Genomic DNA, 16,811 nt, shown 5'->3' with positions numbered 1-16,811 from the left:
TTCGCTTATGGCAGCCACCCTTGCGTTCTCTCTTGCAGCGGCGGCGGCGGCCGCTCAGGGACCCCGCCTCATAGCGGCACCCACAGGTCAGGTGTTGCCGCCCCCTGCACTCCGGCCCCCGACTCCCGCCGGGGCCCCTCTCATGAACCTCATCAGGCCCACTCAGATGGCCGCCATGCTGCCCAACGGCACCCCCACTCTGGTGCCGCCCACGCCGGACGCCGGGCTCATCTACACCACACCTTACGATTACCCCTACGCCCTGGCACCCACCTCCCTGCTGGAGTACCCCATCGAGCACAGTGGGGTTCTAGGTAAGCGGGCCTGGGGGAGCATGAGTGCGGCGGGCACGGCGACCCACTTTAGCCAGCCCGGACAGGAGGGCAGCTTGTTTTACCCCAGTCTCGGGGTGCTGGACATGGCTTCCATGAGCCACAGTCAGGACTTTTTGAAAGGTAAATATGTTGTGTCCACCTGAGGAACTCAAACACACTGTCAGGGTGGATGAAGGCGGTGAAGCTCTGTGGCTAATGTGGACATTTTGATTAAAGGCCAAAACTGGAGAGGGGAATGACTAGCCTCTTGACTAGAAGGTTACTTTACAGTTAAATTTGGCTCCACGCTCCCAGGTACGCACTGCCTCGACTCGGCAAGGTTTACACAGGCGGACTCGGCGAAGTCTGAAATGAGGCAGCCCGACAGAAACAAGCTCGCGTACAGGCAGCCCGCTCTCTAACCCTTTCATGCACTGGCCTGCAGGCATATTCAGTCTGGCAGTAGATCCCTTCGGATTTCTGCAGCTTCTCAAATGATTTTTCTGTCCTGCAGGCAGGCCTTGATGCCTGCAGATAGTCCCTCTGTCACTCCCACTGGGGATGTTCATTAAATTCCTCCAGTCGTCCTTTATTTTCTTCTTCTCCTTCGCCTTCCTTTGTTGTTTCAGCTTCACCCCCGGTGAACCTGAGCTTTGTGCTAATACCGCGGGCTTCCCCTCGATTCGGCGCCAGTAGTCCAGTTCGCTACCAGGGCCGACATTACATGCGTTCTCACTGGTGCTTTTAGCTGACCAGAGTGACAAGTGATGAGCATCCGTCGACTAATAGTGACGCCAAATGTCAACAAAAACCTTGCGACACATCCACAAAGCCTTTTTTTTCTCCGCGCTTTAAAATTTGACACACTTGTGAGGAGGGCGATGTTGGCAAACCTTTGCATGTTGCGCCTTCCTCTGGGAGTCATGTGCAGCATCTTTCTCTTTAACTCGCGGGGTTACACCGGCTTAGTGCATTTTATTTACTCACTCTATCGATCGGCGCCTTCAGCAACACGGGGGCCGCCGTGGAAGGCGCACACTGCCTTTCTCACACATTTCCATGCGCCCGCCTGGCGCCACTACTTTATCTCGCCACCGTTGGCTTTGTGGACAGCAGGGAAATGTTAGGCCATCTGGCGCTTCAGAGTCGTGTAGGTGGCTTGCAAAGATATTTGCCAAGGCTCGCCACACGGAATTTCTTTACACACACCCTGCCACATGCGTGTGTTTTAATCCCAGCACGTGTTAAGTTTTTTAATACAGCAGAACCTCTCAAGTTTGAACTCAATTCGTTCCGCGATGCTGGTTGACCTGATTTGAAACAAATGTTCCCATAGGGGCTAATGGGGGAAAATTAACCGTCTTTACTCTTACACGAGTACGGTAATTGTGACCAAGCCGTGCTGCAAATAGTGAAAAAAATCCGAGTCAATGGCCCTCCCCAAACAATTTAATAGAATTTCAAACTCTTCTTACACCATTGCTCTTAAGAATAAATGATCAGGTGGCATCTCCTGTGATGTCATCCTTGATATCGGTCAATTTTTTCATAATTTTTCAAAGGCATAAAAGGACAAAGCAAAATCAAAGCGGCCGGAATCCAACATTTTACAAATCCCGAATAGTACACATTCAGAGGTTCCACTGCGTTTGAGTGTAATGCGCCACACAAACGTTGTGAGTGTAGAACTGGGTACAGGAGGAAACAGCCACCCAGTCGGGCTGATTGGCTTGCGAGAAAATGGCAGCGTTGCAATGAATGCGTGCGGCAAGAGGCAGGTGGCGTCTGGCGATATTCAATTACCATCAGAGCTGTATTGGATTTCCCCACCTCTGAAAATAAGGAGACAAATTTCTCCAAATCCCCTCTCCGGACCCCGCGGGAAGAATCACATTATTTTTCCCAGACAGCCCGGCAGCCATTACCCTTCACCTACCCCTGTTTTATTTTTTTTCCCCCCTCCCGAGAACTCTGAGCACTGTGGAATTTAATGACTTAACTTATGCATATTTGAATACTATATAAAAATAGGTGTATTTTTGTTCTACTGTATTTTCTATGCAAGCTATGTGATGTGCATATGTGCTATTATCCAGTGTATTGTTGTAATATCCCAGCATTATGCTAATGGTTAAAAGAATAATGTGAATGTTGAAAGTGAATGGTTTCTAACCTTGTGGACCTGTTACAATCTAGGTGCAATGGCTACTAAAGTGAGACGGCATGACACGCGGGTCCATCCTTACCAAAGGATTGTGACCGCTGACAGAGGTCAGTTTAGTCTCTTAGCTACACTCTGCTATCAAATGATGCATTTCAGTGATGATGATGATGATGATGATGATGCCTTAGTTGGGAATCTCTATTGTGTTGTCTGTATTATTGTATGTGTTTGTGTTTTCTCCCCTCGCCCCACGCCGCACCCATATATGTCCACACACCAGCTAAATGCTGCGTTGTGGCGTGCACATTTTGTTTACATTCAGTCCTTAGCTTACAAAGAGCTCATTTGCAAAATAAAGACATTTTTAAGAGGGCTCCATTGGTAGGAAATTTCCTCAAATAGTGACAAAAAAAATAAAAGCCTCACTCCGAATAGGAGGACTTACCAGGGTTGGGCATTTGTTCTTTGTTGATGGTTGTAGTGTTGCAGACGACTTTCATGGACGCTCCTCGTGTTGTGTGCGGCCATTCTAGGCTATTGATTTAGCATGCCAGCATGCCTTTTCCCCATTTATGTACAGTATGTATGTATATTCTTTCTATTTATCTATCTATCTACCTATCTATCTATCTATCTATCTACGGTATCTATCTAGCTCATTAGCTAGCTATCTATCTAGCTCTAGCTAGCTAGCTAGCTATCTACATCTGTCTATATACTTTATATTTATATAGGTTTTTCTTTCTTCTGTACTGCTTTTTGTTGAAATACTATACAATATTCTTGTGGAAATGTTTGTACATACAAAGGCCCCTCTCCTAATAAGCGCTTTACCCCCTTATAGTGGCCTTCTTTTTCACCCTCTCAGGATGTCTACGCCTACGTGCCCTGCATAACACTTACAAGGTCAATTCACACACAGAAATTATTTTTCGAAACTTGGTTGCCAGAAGCCCCGACTTCAGCATGTAAACAGTCATGATGTGATTTCTATGAGGAAATGTGACTGATTGTTCAGCCCTCTTGAAAATGCCTTCCTATTGCAAATGAGCCCTTCACTAAAGGATATGTACACTGTGTATTTTCAAAGCTCAGGCAAAAAGTGATTTTAGCAGCTTTTTGGTTCATGCAGCTGTGAAGCCAGTACAGGTCGTACTTTGCAGGCAATATGAGACATTCCTCTGAATGGGAGATTGGCGCCTAAAATGCATCTCCTGGCCTCACAGGGAGCAAAGGAAGTAATTCCTCACTGCGTCCCAGAGAGCAACATAGCCATTTTTGGGGGGGAGGGGATTTATTTTTCTACAGAAGTTCAAGTCACACAGACGCCCTATAGCTTTAGGTCGCTTGCATTCCCTCCAGTGTACCGCGAGATATAAGCGTTAATATTTCACCTGTACACGAGGTACTGTCATTTTATATTGGATCATTTTTTATATCAAAATGTATTTATGGTTCTTGTGTATATTTATATTATATAAAAGTATACTGCTAAATAAAGAGGAGAAAAAACAAATTGGAAAAAGGTTGATTGGCTTTTATTGCACTTTTAACACTAGTCTTGTAATGTTAGTTTAGACTACACTAATCACACAAAACACAAACGACACTGAGGCCATGTTCACATGTGCGCGGATATTTTGGAAACAAAAATTAAATGTATCAAATCAAGGCCAGAATTTCGTCTTACCAGGCAACGTTTGTGTAAGAGCATTTCACTTCGAGTATGTTTTTCCCCTTCTAATAAAATTTTACTCCTATACTCCTATAAGCGTAAGTAGTGTAAATACACTAGTTGTAGGACATTAGTTCGGGTGTTTGCGGCTTGCTGTGTTTACTTGTTTCATCCATCCATTATCTAGAGTGCACCAACATTCCACAGGCCACAATTAGCAACCTCATCAACTCAATGTGAAGGAGGTGTGCTGCACTGTCACATGACATACTGACTGGTTTTCGGAAAAGCCCCCCCCCAGACTTCCCACCCTACCTCACGCAATACAGTCAAACTGCACATTTTATAGTGGCCTTTTATTGTGGGCTGTCTAATCAGCATTTTAATGCCACACCTATAAAGGTGGGCGGATTATCACGGCAAAGGAGACGTGCTCGCCAACACAAATTTAGACACATTTGTAAACATTTAAGACAAATGGATTTTTGTGTACATAGAGAGTACAAAAGTTTTTTGCGCTTCTATTTTTGTTCCGTGTAAGAAGGCTCTTCACTTCTTTCAGGTAGTTGCTTAGACATGTAGCCTTGACATGCTAGGAACGCTTGACGCTAACGTTAGCTGGTGTCTGCTCGCTGCAACATGTTTTACATAAAGTGCTTCATTGGTGTGCATTAAGATGTTCCCCCACGCTTCCATCGGGCATTATCATTCATCGGAATGCAATACCAGCCAGCCAATGCGCTGTCGCTTTCATACATTGTGACGTTATTAATCAAAATTAACACGTTTTCAAGGCGCACATTTGAAATGCCACTCTTGCCGTTTGCGTGTGGACATGGCCTCATACGCTAGTTGTTTATTTTCTGTTTGTCTGTCCATCTCTTTTGCTTCTATGTTTTGGTTTTGTGGGGCACTTGGGCGCTAAATACAACAGACCGCTACCGCTTATGGGATGGCGCTGGGTGGGGTGGAGCCCACACATCAGAGAGATTGCATTCATATTTTTTTTTTTTTTTTTTTTTTTGTTATTGTTCAAAATGATGTCATTCCAGTCTCTTCCTGCTGACACTAATACCCTTCTATCTTTGTTTTTTCTGTTTGTTTTTGTTTTTGTTCCTAACCACCTATAGCCGCCACCGGCAACTAACATGAACCTTCTGACCTCTGAACTCTTCACCCAATGACGAGCCGCCCCCCAGCCTGCCTGCTGATCAGTTAACTGGTAATTTGCCTTTTGCTAGCCTCTCTCTCCCAGTGACTAAAGAGAGAGAAAGAAAGAGAAGGGAGGCGCCAACCCTAACACGCCAACAAAAACTTCACACCAACATGAAGTTGTGTACTACTCATTTTTCTTCTGTTCATTGAGTTCCGTTCCCATTCTTTCTCTTTCTTTTTCTTCACCAGTCACACGCCGCGGGTGGGATGTTTGTGGTGTTAATCATACATGTGCACTGACGTTAAATAGCAATAAGATGCCAACCAGAGAACCCACCCGCTCCCCGCCCCACTATTTTGTCACACATGGACGCCAACCCCGACCATTTGGTTTTAGAATGACAATGCTCCTCCAAAAATGAAAAATACAATATAAAAAAAATGGAGGGGTGGTGTCCCCAGTTACCCCGCCCCCTCCCCCTAAAAAAGAAAAAGAAACAGAAGGAAAGAGAACATCAACACTCACCTTAACTTTGTTGAAATTGTCATTACGATTTGTAATTATGACACATTCTGGGTGTGCTGCCCTTTTTACCCTCGCCCAGCCCAACAAAAAGCTTTTCTGTCTTGATTTGTTTTAAAACCGCATGGCTGTAACGATTGCAAACAATGCGCTTTTGTTTTTTGTTTATTTTTTGTGTTGATTTTTGGGTTACAATTTGTATGTTTATTGTTTCTTCTGTTCACACTTTTTTTTTTTTGCTCTGTTTGACTAAATTGACGAAGAAAGGTGCAGGCTGCAAAACGAATAAGGCCGGGGATGGGCCTAACTTGGGATGAAGGGTTTACGTATGCGTGTGTGCTTTTCTCTTATTTTTTAAATTTTATGGTTGTGTTTCTCGAAATACTACATTGAAAGTAGGATGTTTAGGAGGCTTTGCCATCCACACTACATCCATGTTACAGTGCCTGATGCATTTAGAACAAACTAGATCTCAATGAGTTCGCTGAGCTGTGATCAAAAAGACAAAAAATTAAAAAAAAAAAAGTATTACGTGTGCATATTTAGCCAAAGGTTTTTTCCGATGATTTTACTACTATTATGATGAAATATCTGCCATTATGCATCTGCCTCGCACAGGGGGCTGTTTTAAAAAGTTTGGAAAGGTGTGAATTTGTGGTGCCTGCCTTCAAAGCCAGTCAAGTTAGCATTTTGACTTTTTTTTTGTTTTACTTTAGTTTGTTGTGTTTTGTTTCTTTATTCCAGAGGAAGAAAAAAAACACTAAAACGACTCCTTGGATTAGCATAGAAATGAAGGGTCCCTCCCACCTTTTTCCAATTTTTAATTGTTCTTATTTCAACAGTTGGCCATTTTGTGTCACGCCAATGTGCAAGCGCATCCACAATGTGTCACATCTCGCGTATCTTCTGAGCTCTTTAGTTGAACTCTCTCAAGAACAAAAAAATAGGATGTGAAAGCCATGCCTGCCTGTTCAAATTGCTTTATACATACGTCTTATAAATATATATATAAAAATGTACATAACACCATTGCATATATAAATACATACACAGAAGCGAACAAAAACAATTGATAATTTTACAGTACAGGGTGCTGGAGTAGAGGAAAAAAGGAATTCTATTTTTGCCAATTTTAGCTTTTGATACTTTGCAGATATAAAATCTGATTTGAAAAAAAAAAAGACAATAAAACAAAAAAAAAAAACAACTGGGTGAGGAAGTGCTGTCGGCCTGGACTTGACTGGAAAGAGTTTATTAAAACAGGAAAGGAATCAAATAAAAAGTGCCTTATGGAGACTGGTGTCCATTTTTCCGAGAAGTGTTGCGTAAAAAAAGAAAAGCCAGCACCCACCCAAGATGGCGCAGAGCGGAGCGTGGCGTCGGCGGCCAGCGTTAACTCTATGCAACCCTAATTAGCTGATTCAGCTAAATACGTGCCATGTTTTTTTTTGTCTTCCTGAGATTTCTTTTTTCGTTTTACTCGACAGCCCTTTACTCTGCTGTGTGAGCAGGCTTTGATCTCCTTGATTTTTTTTTGAGAATCGTATGATTTTTTTTTTTTTTTTTTTGATTGCGTGTGTGTGCCGTACTTCCGATAACGAAACGGCGCTGCCGATAGTAGCAATGCAGTCGGATGCATCATGAGCTAAGAAAAATACATTTATGATTTGTTCCAGTTCAGAAGTTTGTTTAAACAACTGCAATTTGGCGACAAATAATCACCATTGCGACGTTTAAAAATATTAAAAAATCGATTACAACTGTTTTCGAAACGACGGCGAAGCTGATTTTTACCGATTCCGTTCATGGCTTTCTCATCGAGCCGAAAAGGTCAATAAAATTCTTCTTTTGTTTTCAGTGTTACTCTTATTATTCTTACTCTTTATTATTTTTAGAAAAAATTGAAATGCAATATAAGTGGAAATGGCTGTACAGCATTTGACAGTATTATGAGAAGTCCCTCTGCAATGTTACGCGCTACGTTGTGTGGCTCGGTAACATCCGTCAGGTTGTGAAAAGTTTGGGGAAAAAAACAAAACAAAAAAACGTATTCTCTGGCCTGCCTACTATACATGTATGATAATGTAATTAACAGCCATTGTTACAGGTTTATAATGTATTTTTCTAATCTCATTTTATATGTATATTAATCATGTTTCTGAGTGCTTTTTTATGACCCTACCCCCACCCTACTCTCCTCCCTTCCGCACCCCTCTTCACTTTTACACATCGGAAAGTGTTATATTTTATTTTCATGCCCAGCTTGTTTAACTCATGAGCTACTTTTATTAGTTTCTTTTATCAAGTATTTTTACATGCTTGCTATTTAGTTTTACATGGTGTATGCTGTTATTTTTTTCTCCTTATTAACCTCTTGGCATTTATTTTAATAAAACATTCTTAGTAAGAATTTTACTAACGCGCTGATGTTTTTGTCTTGTGTTTTTAACCAGTCTCATGAATGTATTGACTCGGTCTGGTTCACGGACTAACAGAATTAATTACAATTGGTGACTCGTGGACACTACACACAAGTGCACACACACTAACGTGTTCTCATGAATTTTTTGTAGGAAGTCGTACAAAATTATAGCGTGTTACGTTACGATCTGGACTATTTTTCGACCTATTTTCAAATTTGGTGGAAAACGCAATAATACATAGAATACATAGATTTTAGAATTACGGGAACTTGGACTTCTTAATTGTGTATACAGTATTCTATATACAATAGACAGACATTTTGACAATTAACACCAAAATGCTCCTTGCCATATATTGACACAGTCATCCCTATTGATATTGGTGAAATGGTAAGTGACCCCCAAAAAACGGAACCTTACAGCAAAACTTCAACTTCATCTAAAAATTCTCCATGATTCGAAATTTCAATATTTAACAATTGTTCCTCATATGTAAGACTTGTACAAAATCCTACTAAATTGCCATGAGAACAGGTTTCACTCACCAAGACAACGCCAGCATCTAACTGGAAAGTGCACGAGTTGGTACGCGTCCCTCACTCCTGCTCACGCATTTCTCACCTCTGTGCTGAAACGTGAAATCTGCTGACACTCTTCATACGTTTGCCCTCGCCAACAACACCGCTGCTGTGTCTCCACTCGAGACCACTCTTCTTGTTTTTTGTTGTCCTTCTGTGTCGCACGCAACCCTGGGGGCCAAGTGGCGGGACGGTGACTAGCTCCCCCTCTCGGTACTAAAACTCATAAACGCGGCGTAGCCCCAAACCTGAAACGGTCATCACTAAAGATTTTTATTTCACATAGCAGAATAGCCTGTCACCAGTGGTGAAAGTATTAAAAGGGAGTTTTCTTATGCCGGTATTGCAGCTGTTTCCTGTCTGTTGAACACTTTGCATCATTCGCATTCTTGATAGAAGAGCTAATACCTTTAGGGAGCCTCCCTCCATAATGCTTAAAGCAGAGCAGGGTTCTGTAGTTTATCTTGGATTATTTGTCCCTGGATTCAGTTTCCCTTAGGAACAATCAATTTGGTGGACATATCCAGAAAAAAAGTCAAGGACCCATGCCTGAAAAAACATCAAAGGAGTTCTAGTTTGCTTTCAAGAGAATATTTCGGGGTTATTTTGGCCGGTTCCAGAGGTCCTTCAATGCCAAAGTTAGACTAGATATGTTTCAGATTGTGACCAAATTTGAACCACATATACGAAACAGATGAGCCAAGCTAAATTGATTAGAATTGAAAAAGTTTTTGTCAACCGTTCTGGTCGCAGGCGGGATCCACACGATTTTGCCCAGTAACCCATGAAAGCAGCTTATAGGGGTGTTACAAAAAAACGATTTGAATCAGAAAATCGAATCGTACCGAATGGTTCCACTTTAAAACGTATCACGCTATGTATTGAATCGTCTTTTACTGGAGGGTTATCTTTGAAGGAAATGCTGCATTTACAATAGTGACAAGTTCATTCATGCATGTAAAATGAAAACGAGACGCATTGCATCATACCCTCTCGAACTGAATCGTACCTTATCAAATCGTAACGCAACTGAATCAAATCGTATCCTTCAAAATCGAACCGTCCTTGAATCGTATCGCACCCCTTATATCCAAATGTGTAACAAATCATCTTTTAATGGAGACATTCACATCCTAACGTTGCCATTGGAACGTGCAATTTGGTAGACATGTCTATCATAAGTCGACTCAGACAAAATTTTTGAAGGAACCATTTTACGGTCAATTTTGCCATTTCGAGGGGTCCTTCAACGACAAACCTATTCTAGAAAATGTGGACTACACAGATGGATGATGCTAAATTGTGAAGAATGTGTTTTTGTCTGAGTCACCATGAAAGCCAAAGCGCTAATAGTTCAGCTCCACAAGGTCAGAGCTTGACCAAAAACAACTAACGTAGCTCTAGGTTTTCGTAAACAAATAGACAGTATAAATGTCGCAAACACAAACAGACTTATGGGCCAGTATTTGAAGTACTTTGGGATCAAAATGACCATTTTTTTCCCCCTTGCATTGTAAAATCCCAATATGGATTCCAGCTTGCTTGTATTTCTTGTTCAGTGGAAGTTTTTTCTTGTTTCTTTCTTGTCTCAAACACTGCCAGCGTGTCATTCTACTGCTGCGTCATCCCTGGCTTTTTAATTCTTTTTCCTCCTCCGCCACTCGACGTATTGTCACGACACACACGGGAAAAGATTAACTTCATTATTAATCCTTATTATCATTGCCAGCGACGCCTACACATTTTGTTACCTCATTTTTCTTTTTGGGTTAAATCCTCACAACGAAAAAAAAAAAAAGTGATCGCTCAGTTTGTCCTCTTTAAGCGCACAACAGGGATTAAATGTGTCTAACATCAGTGTTAGCATCTTCATAGGAAATTAAGTGAATTATTAAGAACTCCTGTCGTGACTGGATTAGTGGCAGTAAGCACAAAACTGCTCCTGTTATTTTTTTAGGTGCCGTATTTCCTCAAATAGTGGCTTCATCTCAAATGGACAACCTTTTGGTGGAGGGGGGGTTTAGAACATTTGTTCTAATTGAAGTCGGGAGTGAGCTTGAGTCCATGAGTTGACTCTGGTTGAGAGGCGGTATACTATAGACCCTGGATAGGTTGCGAGCCAATACAGTAGATCCAGTAATAACCCCAAAAGAGAGGTTTTGGTGAAAACTTAAGAAACACTAAGCCTTGCCTCCAACTTCTGCATTATTGAAACTTGGGATAAAGTAATGAAGGTAAATTAAACATCTGTATGTGCGCTACAGACCCTTTTTTTTGTGCTCGTGTATGACAACTTTAAAATAGCACATTTTTCACTGCACCTATGTGTGAAACGTTTGCTGAGTTTTTCATGTTTAGTCCCTCAAAAATGTGACTCATTAAAGATAATAGTAATGACACAATAATACCTGGATAAAAATGGAGGCTGAAATTCCAAAGATTTGGACAATTTTAAACTAAACAAGGCCTCAGCTATTAATCAAAATTTTGTTTGATTTGATAATCCCTTCATTGTCGATTCATCTGTTAATCGTAGCACTTCTAATTTCTACAAATAAATGCCTTCCACAAGTAATTGCCACTATTGGAGGAAATATTTTGTTTTGCAGAACCATGACCTTGAATGTTAACAGAGGTTTCGGTCCAGCCGAAATTCAATGCATGTTACATTCAAGCATAAAAATGTCCTCCCAAGCACAAAATTTGCTGCCTTACTGTCAAACTATTACAAAAGTGCCTTTTTCCCTATTTTTATTTTTTTTTACTGCCAAATCCTTGAAGTGCTACATTTCTCTCCCTTTATCTCATCGAAAGCTATTTTGTAGAGCATGAAAAAAAAAAAAAAAAGATGACGCACAAGGACGTGATCGTTAAACTTTGTGCCTCTCTGATTGGACCACGGTATGTCATCCTCGGCAAATGGATACCGCCCCCACCGCTGCCGTCTCTGCGAAAAAAGACGCGTCTCAGGGCATTGACTGTCTTTTTGACATACTAACGTTTCCCATCTGTCCATCTTGCCTTGTCTCTGGCTAACAAACATTCCTTCAGTGAGTTCAACGCCAGGTTGGTCGCACTTGACAAAATAAAGAAAATGCTACCAAATTGTGAAAAAAAAATTGCCCCTCTGGATTTCTGTGTGTTATTTTTCAACTGTTGTGCATTAAAAGTAGAATAGACTTATTATACTATAAATATATACTGTAAGTTCCTTATCCATATAGTGGTGCACTAAAATCTGTGTGAATATTTTTTTTTGGGGGGGGGGATTATGTGAAGTAGATTTTTGTGTTGTTTTGACAATAGAGGGGATAGACTGAGAATATTCCGAAGGTAAATAAACCATGTAATGACACGTTTTGTTGCTCACGCCAAAAAAAGTAAAAAGGGAAAAAAAATGTGTGCAATAAAGAATCGTGTGAGTTTCATCTGACTGCTCAACTGGACTGCTTGTTTGTTTGTCTTTTTTTAAATGCATTTTTTCCACGATGACGTGGTGACAGTTTGGCCTTCAAGGTGGGTCATTTGATTTCCTGAAATCGAACGTTAAAGATTATGGCTACTGAAATAAGTGAGGAAGAGGAATTAATTTTCTGACTCCTAGCCAGTAAAGCTATATGTCCATTTCCACTGCAAAAAGGAGCCCAAAATTTTACTACAAATTGAGCATCAGTTATTCATCATCAGTCAGAAGCGTGTTCCGTCATCCATCATTCACCTTTTATCCGGGAGGGAAAAAAATAGTACCCATCTATAGGCCGGTCCGCCACTGATTTTAAACGGGCTTCCGTCTGCGATTCCGACTAAACTTTCACTGGCACTGGCCAAATTTTACCCGTCAGCAAAACGGTCAGTGATAAACGGACCGGTCCGTCACTCAGGTGGAACGCCCAGCTCTTGAGTTTTTACATAATGCATTTTATATGCATTACATGCATTTTAATGCTGAGTCATTGGCAAAAAAAAAAATGTGAATAATTACTTTTGAGGTTTGGCCAAAATAGAAAAAAATGATGTTGCATAGCTTTCATTCATTTTAGATGGCTTATATTTGATACAGAGCATAACCATTGGCTAAATTTGGTTACGTATCCTTTTAATTGATAGCGACAATATACATTTAATTTATAGTACAAAAGAATCCAAAGAGCACAAAGGTACTGTATGTTCAGTAATTTGTGTGAAGGCTATCTGCATTTAAATACTGTTTACTTTCGCAGAGAGCAGTTTTTAATAGTTTCAGTCTCTTTGTTTTGCGTATCAGTTTTACGCTTAAGTACAACCGGGAGTGACAAACCGCTTATAGGGCAAATCAACCCAAACTTATTTTTTTCAAGAACATGTTCCCAGCACGCCCACTAGTTGAAACAGGGCATTCTGATTAATATTGTGTTTGTGGAATATGAGTTAAGCAGAAAAATCCACCCCTTTTTAGCCATCTCAGAAGGCGGCCATTTTGTCATTTCTGTCGACTGAAAATGACATCACAACTACTCAGGGCTCAGATAATGACCAATCACGGCTAATCTTCAGAAAACACGTCAGCCGTGATTGGTCGTTACCTGAGCCCTGTGTAGTTGTGATGTCATTTTCAATCGACAGAAATTACAAAATGGCCGCCTCCAGAGATGGCTAAAAAGGGGTGGATTAACTCTTATTCCACAAACACAATATTTATCAGAATGCCCTGTTTCAACTAGTGAGCCTGCATAGAACGTATTCTTGAAAAAAAATATGTTTGGGTTAACGTCTTAAGGACGTTTTGCCTCTTATTTGGATTGTTCACTTCCTGTCAAACGACACAGCTGAAAAAAAGAAATATCACGATGATGCTCATTCAAACAATATATCGAGCAGCTCTAATTCTTAGAAAGTCGTTAAATATATGCAAATAAAGTTTTGGATAAAAGCAAAACTCAAAATTTGGAGGGGATTAAAAAAAGTTAAAGCTGAAGCTGTCATCCTTGATGTGGTCAAAAGTATTGTGACACCAAGCCATTCTACCTACACTACAGCTGTTATGGGAAGATTTTGGAGTCGGAATTTTGGGGAGTTCTAATCATCTATAAGAAGTCGTCTGAGAGGATCAAGTAAGTCACAAAACACTACATGGAACAACATTTTACGTAAAAAAAAAAGTTATATTTACGAAACAGACTCCCGATGAACTTATGTCAACTATGCTAGCGCAGGTGCACCCACTCAAGACAATTTACTCAACTGCAGATGGTGGAGGCCTTTAAATTGGGAGTACTTGGTGTAGGGTCTCCATAAGAGAGAAGAGTTGAGTAAATATCTAGGAAAGCAGCCGAAGCCCAGACTTAAATGTTGTTGGGGGGAGGGGGGAGGGGGGGGCCCCCTCACAAGCGTGATACTGGGCTTTGATGGCATTCATGGATTGAGGGGAGTACTGTGTTGAGAAGGAGCGGAAAGTCGAGAGGAAGTGATGTTGACGGCGGCTTTGGCCCCCAGGAAGACGCATCAAAGAGGCATTTGTCGCCGAGCCCAGCTGTGTGTGTGTGTGTGCGCGCGTGTGTATTTGAAAGGCTGGAGTGGAAGGGTTGCATCAGTAGTGACAGATGAACCAGCTTCCTGTGGAATGAATGTAGGGCATTCATAACAGTGCAGCTGTTTCTTTCTGTCTTTGTGCGGCTCCGCCATTTGCATCCCCCAGTTATTGCTGAGAACTTTTGTTTCTGCGTAGTGACAATCTCAATCAATCAATCAAACGTTTATTTTTATACCGGTAGTACCTTTCATCAGTTAAATAATTATAATCCCCCACCCCCAAAAAATGTTTTTTAAAATATTTCCACTTTATATTTAAATCATCCCACATTGTACAAGCACTTTGAGTTCCTGAGAGGTAACACGCTCCGAAGCCACTTATTCGTTGTCGCCTTCTTTCCAAGAGTTCTTCATTGTGAATCGCTCGTTTTGAGTCACTGATGTTCTCCAAGGAACTTCTCAAGAACACTTCATCCTCGCCTTTGATAGCTGCAAATAATCACAAGCGCCAGCCCCAAAGTGGCAAAGCATTGACAACATGCGCTTTCCCCCCCCCCCACCCCATCCACACCTTTGGCAAATTTTGGCACTTTTCCATACTTGTTGCAACGAGAGGGTTTACGACCTGTAGAATATATATTATATTTAATACAGAGCATTCTTGTTTCATAATGCTAATACTGCTGTCATTTATCTAGTGTGTCAGAGGATCTGCGTGGGGCACCTATGATCGAGCTCCATGAATTATATTCAGACTCATATTGTTATTAACAGTAGTCAACTGACTTTTAAACTTGTACAAACATTTCGGGATGGGACTTAAAACACTGCTTACACGGTTAAAGATTGCACGATGGTCAAAGTTTGGATCAATTGACTTTCCACTATTTCCGTCGAAAAGCCCCTTAGCCGTATGCTGTCAACTTTACACATTGCGACCCATGCTGTTGATAACCCCCTCTTGTTTTGATGTCATACTTGTGTCCCCATACCCCCCACATAGGCGTCTAATTGAAGCTGGCAGCCGCGTCGATTGGAGCTCATCGCTAACGTCAGCCGAGTGAGGGAAGATTGTGCAATAATTAAGAGCAGCATCGCGTTGCCCTGTCCGAGACAAACATTCCACTGCAGTTTGCTGCTGCACACTACAATAATGTGAGGGAGTAATAAAGTGCCACACATTTGTGCCGTGGCATTATTATCGGTAGCTGAGTGGTTTTCACGCTCAGAATGTAGCTTAAAGCATCCGTAAAAAAATTTACGGTTTTAACCCTAACCCTGCTCGTTTTTTTTTTTTCAATTGCACATCGATAAAAGTCAGTGCCGTGTGATTGTCGTTTGTCCTTTTACTGGTGGCAAACGTTCTTTCTTTTGAAGAACGGGTATTTGGGAGCAGAGATAATTGCTAGCGGCTGGTGTGTGTCCACCAGGGAGAAAGAGGCCACAGAGGACCTGACCATGTCAGTTCTTATCACTTGGACTCTCCTCCACATCCCCCGTCAACCCTGTTGTCGGCTCCAGTGATTCCCAACCACTGCGCCGTGGGAAATCACTTCATCACTCCAAAAATGATTTACTATTTGCGTCGAATGATGTCTCTCCGTGCATCTTTCTATGCTAGTGACATAGAGACAAGCTGAACGATTACCTTTCCACTAGATGGCAGGAGGCACAATTCACCTGCGTTCACTTGATACTCCCCGCTGAAGTTTACTGACAAACAAAACTAAAAGAACTACACTTTGCTTCTTTAAAACAACCACACAACCTAGCTTAATGCTAACGCTAAAGCCGTCCGTGCTATAACCCTTTCAGCAACGATTGAATAAAAATGGTGCAGCAACACGCGTAGACATGCAATAGTAATGTCATATGTACTATACACACACATAAACATGTGTATTTAGAGCTTTTGAAATGTACATGCCAACGATGCTTGAAATATTTGGAAAAATTATTGTATAAATACCAATAAAAAGCGTGCATAATTTTCAAAATTCTTTCTCGCTCTCTCTCTCTCTCTCTCTCTCACTCTCTTGCTCTCTCTCTCTCTGCACACACACACACAAACAGATTGGTATACAAGCCTTGGGCGACTTTGAGCTGCGTTGTGGTATCACTTCAAAGCCATTAAAAAAAGAGCCCCGCTAATCTAAATCCAATCATTTGTGCACTTTTCCCTCCCGTCGCTGGCATCATGCTTCCGTGTGAGGCGCAGATTGATGGTGTGTTGTTTGGACAGGGATTATGCTGATCGTGGTGGCTTAGAGGAGACGATATAAAGACTCTTAATAAAATTCTAATTAAAAAAAAAAAAAAAAAAAACTCCAATACGCGGAGCATATTTGATTGTAAAGCTGATCTCCTTTCTTGCCACTCGCAACCTCCATTCTTGTCGTCTTAATGGATTGTTATCCGCCTTAAAGCGAAACGCCAAAAACACGTCGAGTTAGTGTGCTGTCGGCGAGGCG

At 41.5% G+C, this 16,811-nt stretch overlaps 1 protein-coding gene across 5 annotated transcripts in view; it reads left to right on the top strand.

Moving 5' to 3' along the window:
- The window catches only part of qkia (QKI, KH domain containing, RNA binding a), a 79,254-nt gene extending 66,976 nt beyond the window's left edge, over positions 1-12,278 (top strand). Inside the window, exons 6-8 of one of the 5 annotated variants that reach the window (XM_086048848.1) lie at positions 15-455; positions 2,511-2,585; positions 5,284-12,278. In XM_086048848.1, coding sequence (XP_085904974.1) covers positions 15-455; positions 2,511-2,585; positions 5,284-5,300 — 533 coding nt within the window. In that variant the 3' untranslated portion in view covers positions 5,301-12,278. Of the gene's footprint in view, positions 1-14; positions 456-2,510 lie in introns of all 5 variants that reach the window. The other 4 variants (XM_086048849.1, XM_086048846.1, XM_086048844.1 and 1 more) reach the window with 4 other exon arrangements.
- Positions 12,279-16,811: the final 4,533 nt, after the last annotated feature.

Source organism: Filicampus tigris, chromosome 13 (genome assembly GCF_054856515.1).
Source record: "Filicampus tigris isolate MCC_2025a chromosome 13, RoL_Ftig_1.0, whole genome shotgun sequence".
Taxonomy (NCBI): domain Eukaryota; kingdom Metazoa; phylum Chordata; class Actinopteri; order Syngnathiformes; family Syngnathidae; genus Filicampus; species Filicampus tigris.
This window is presented reverse-complemented; position numbering and strand designations above follow the sequence as displayed.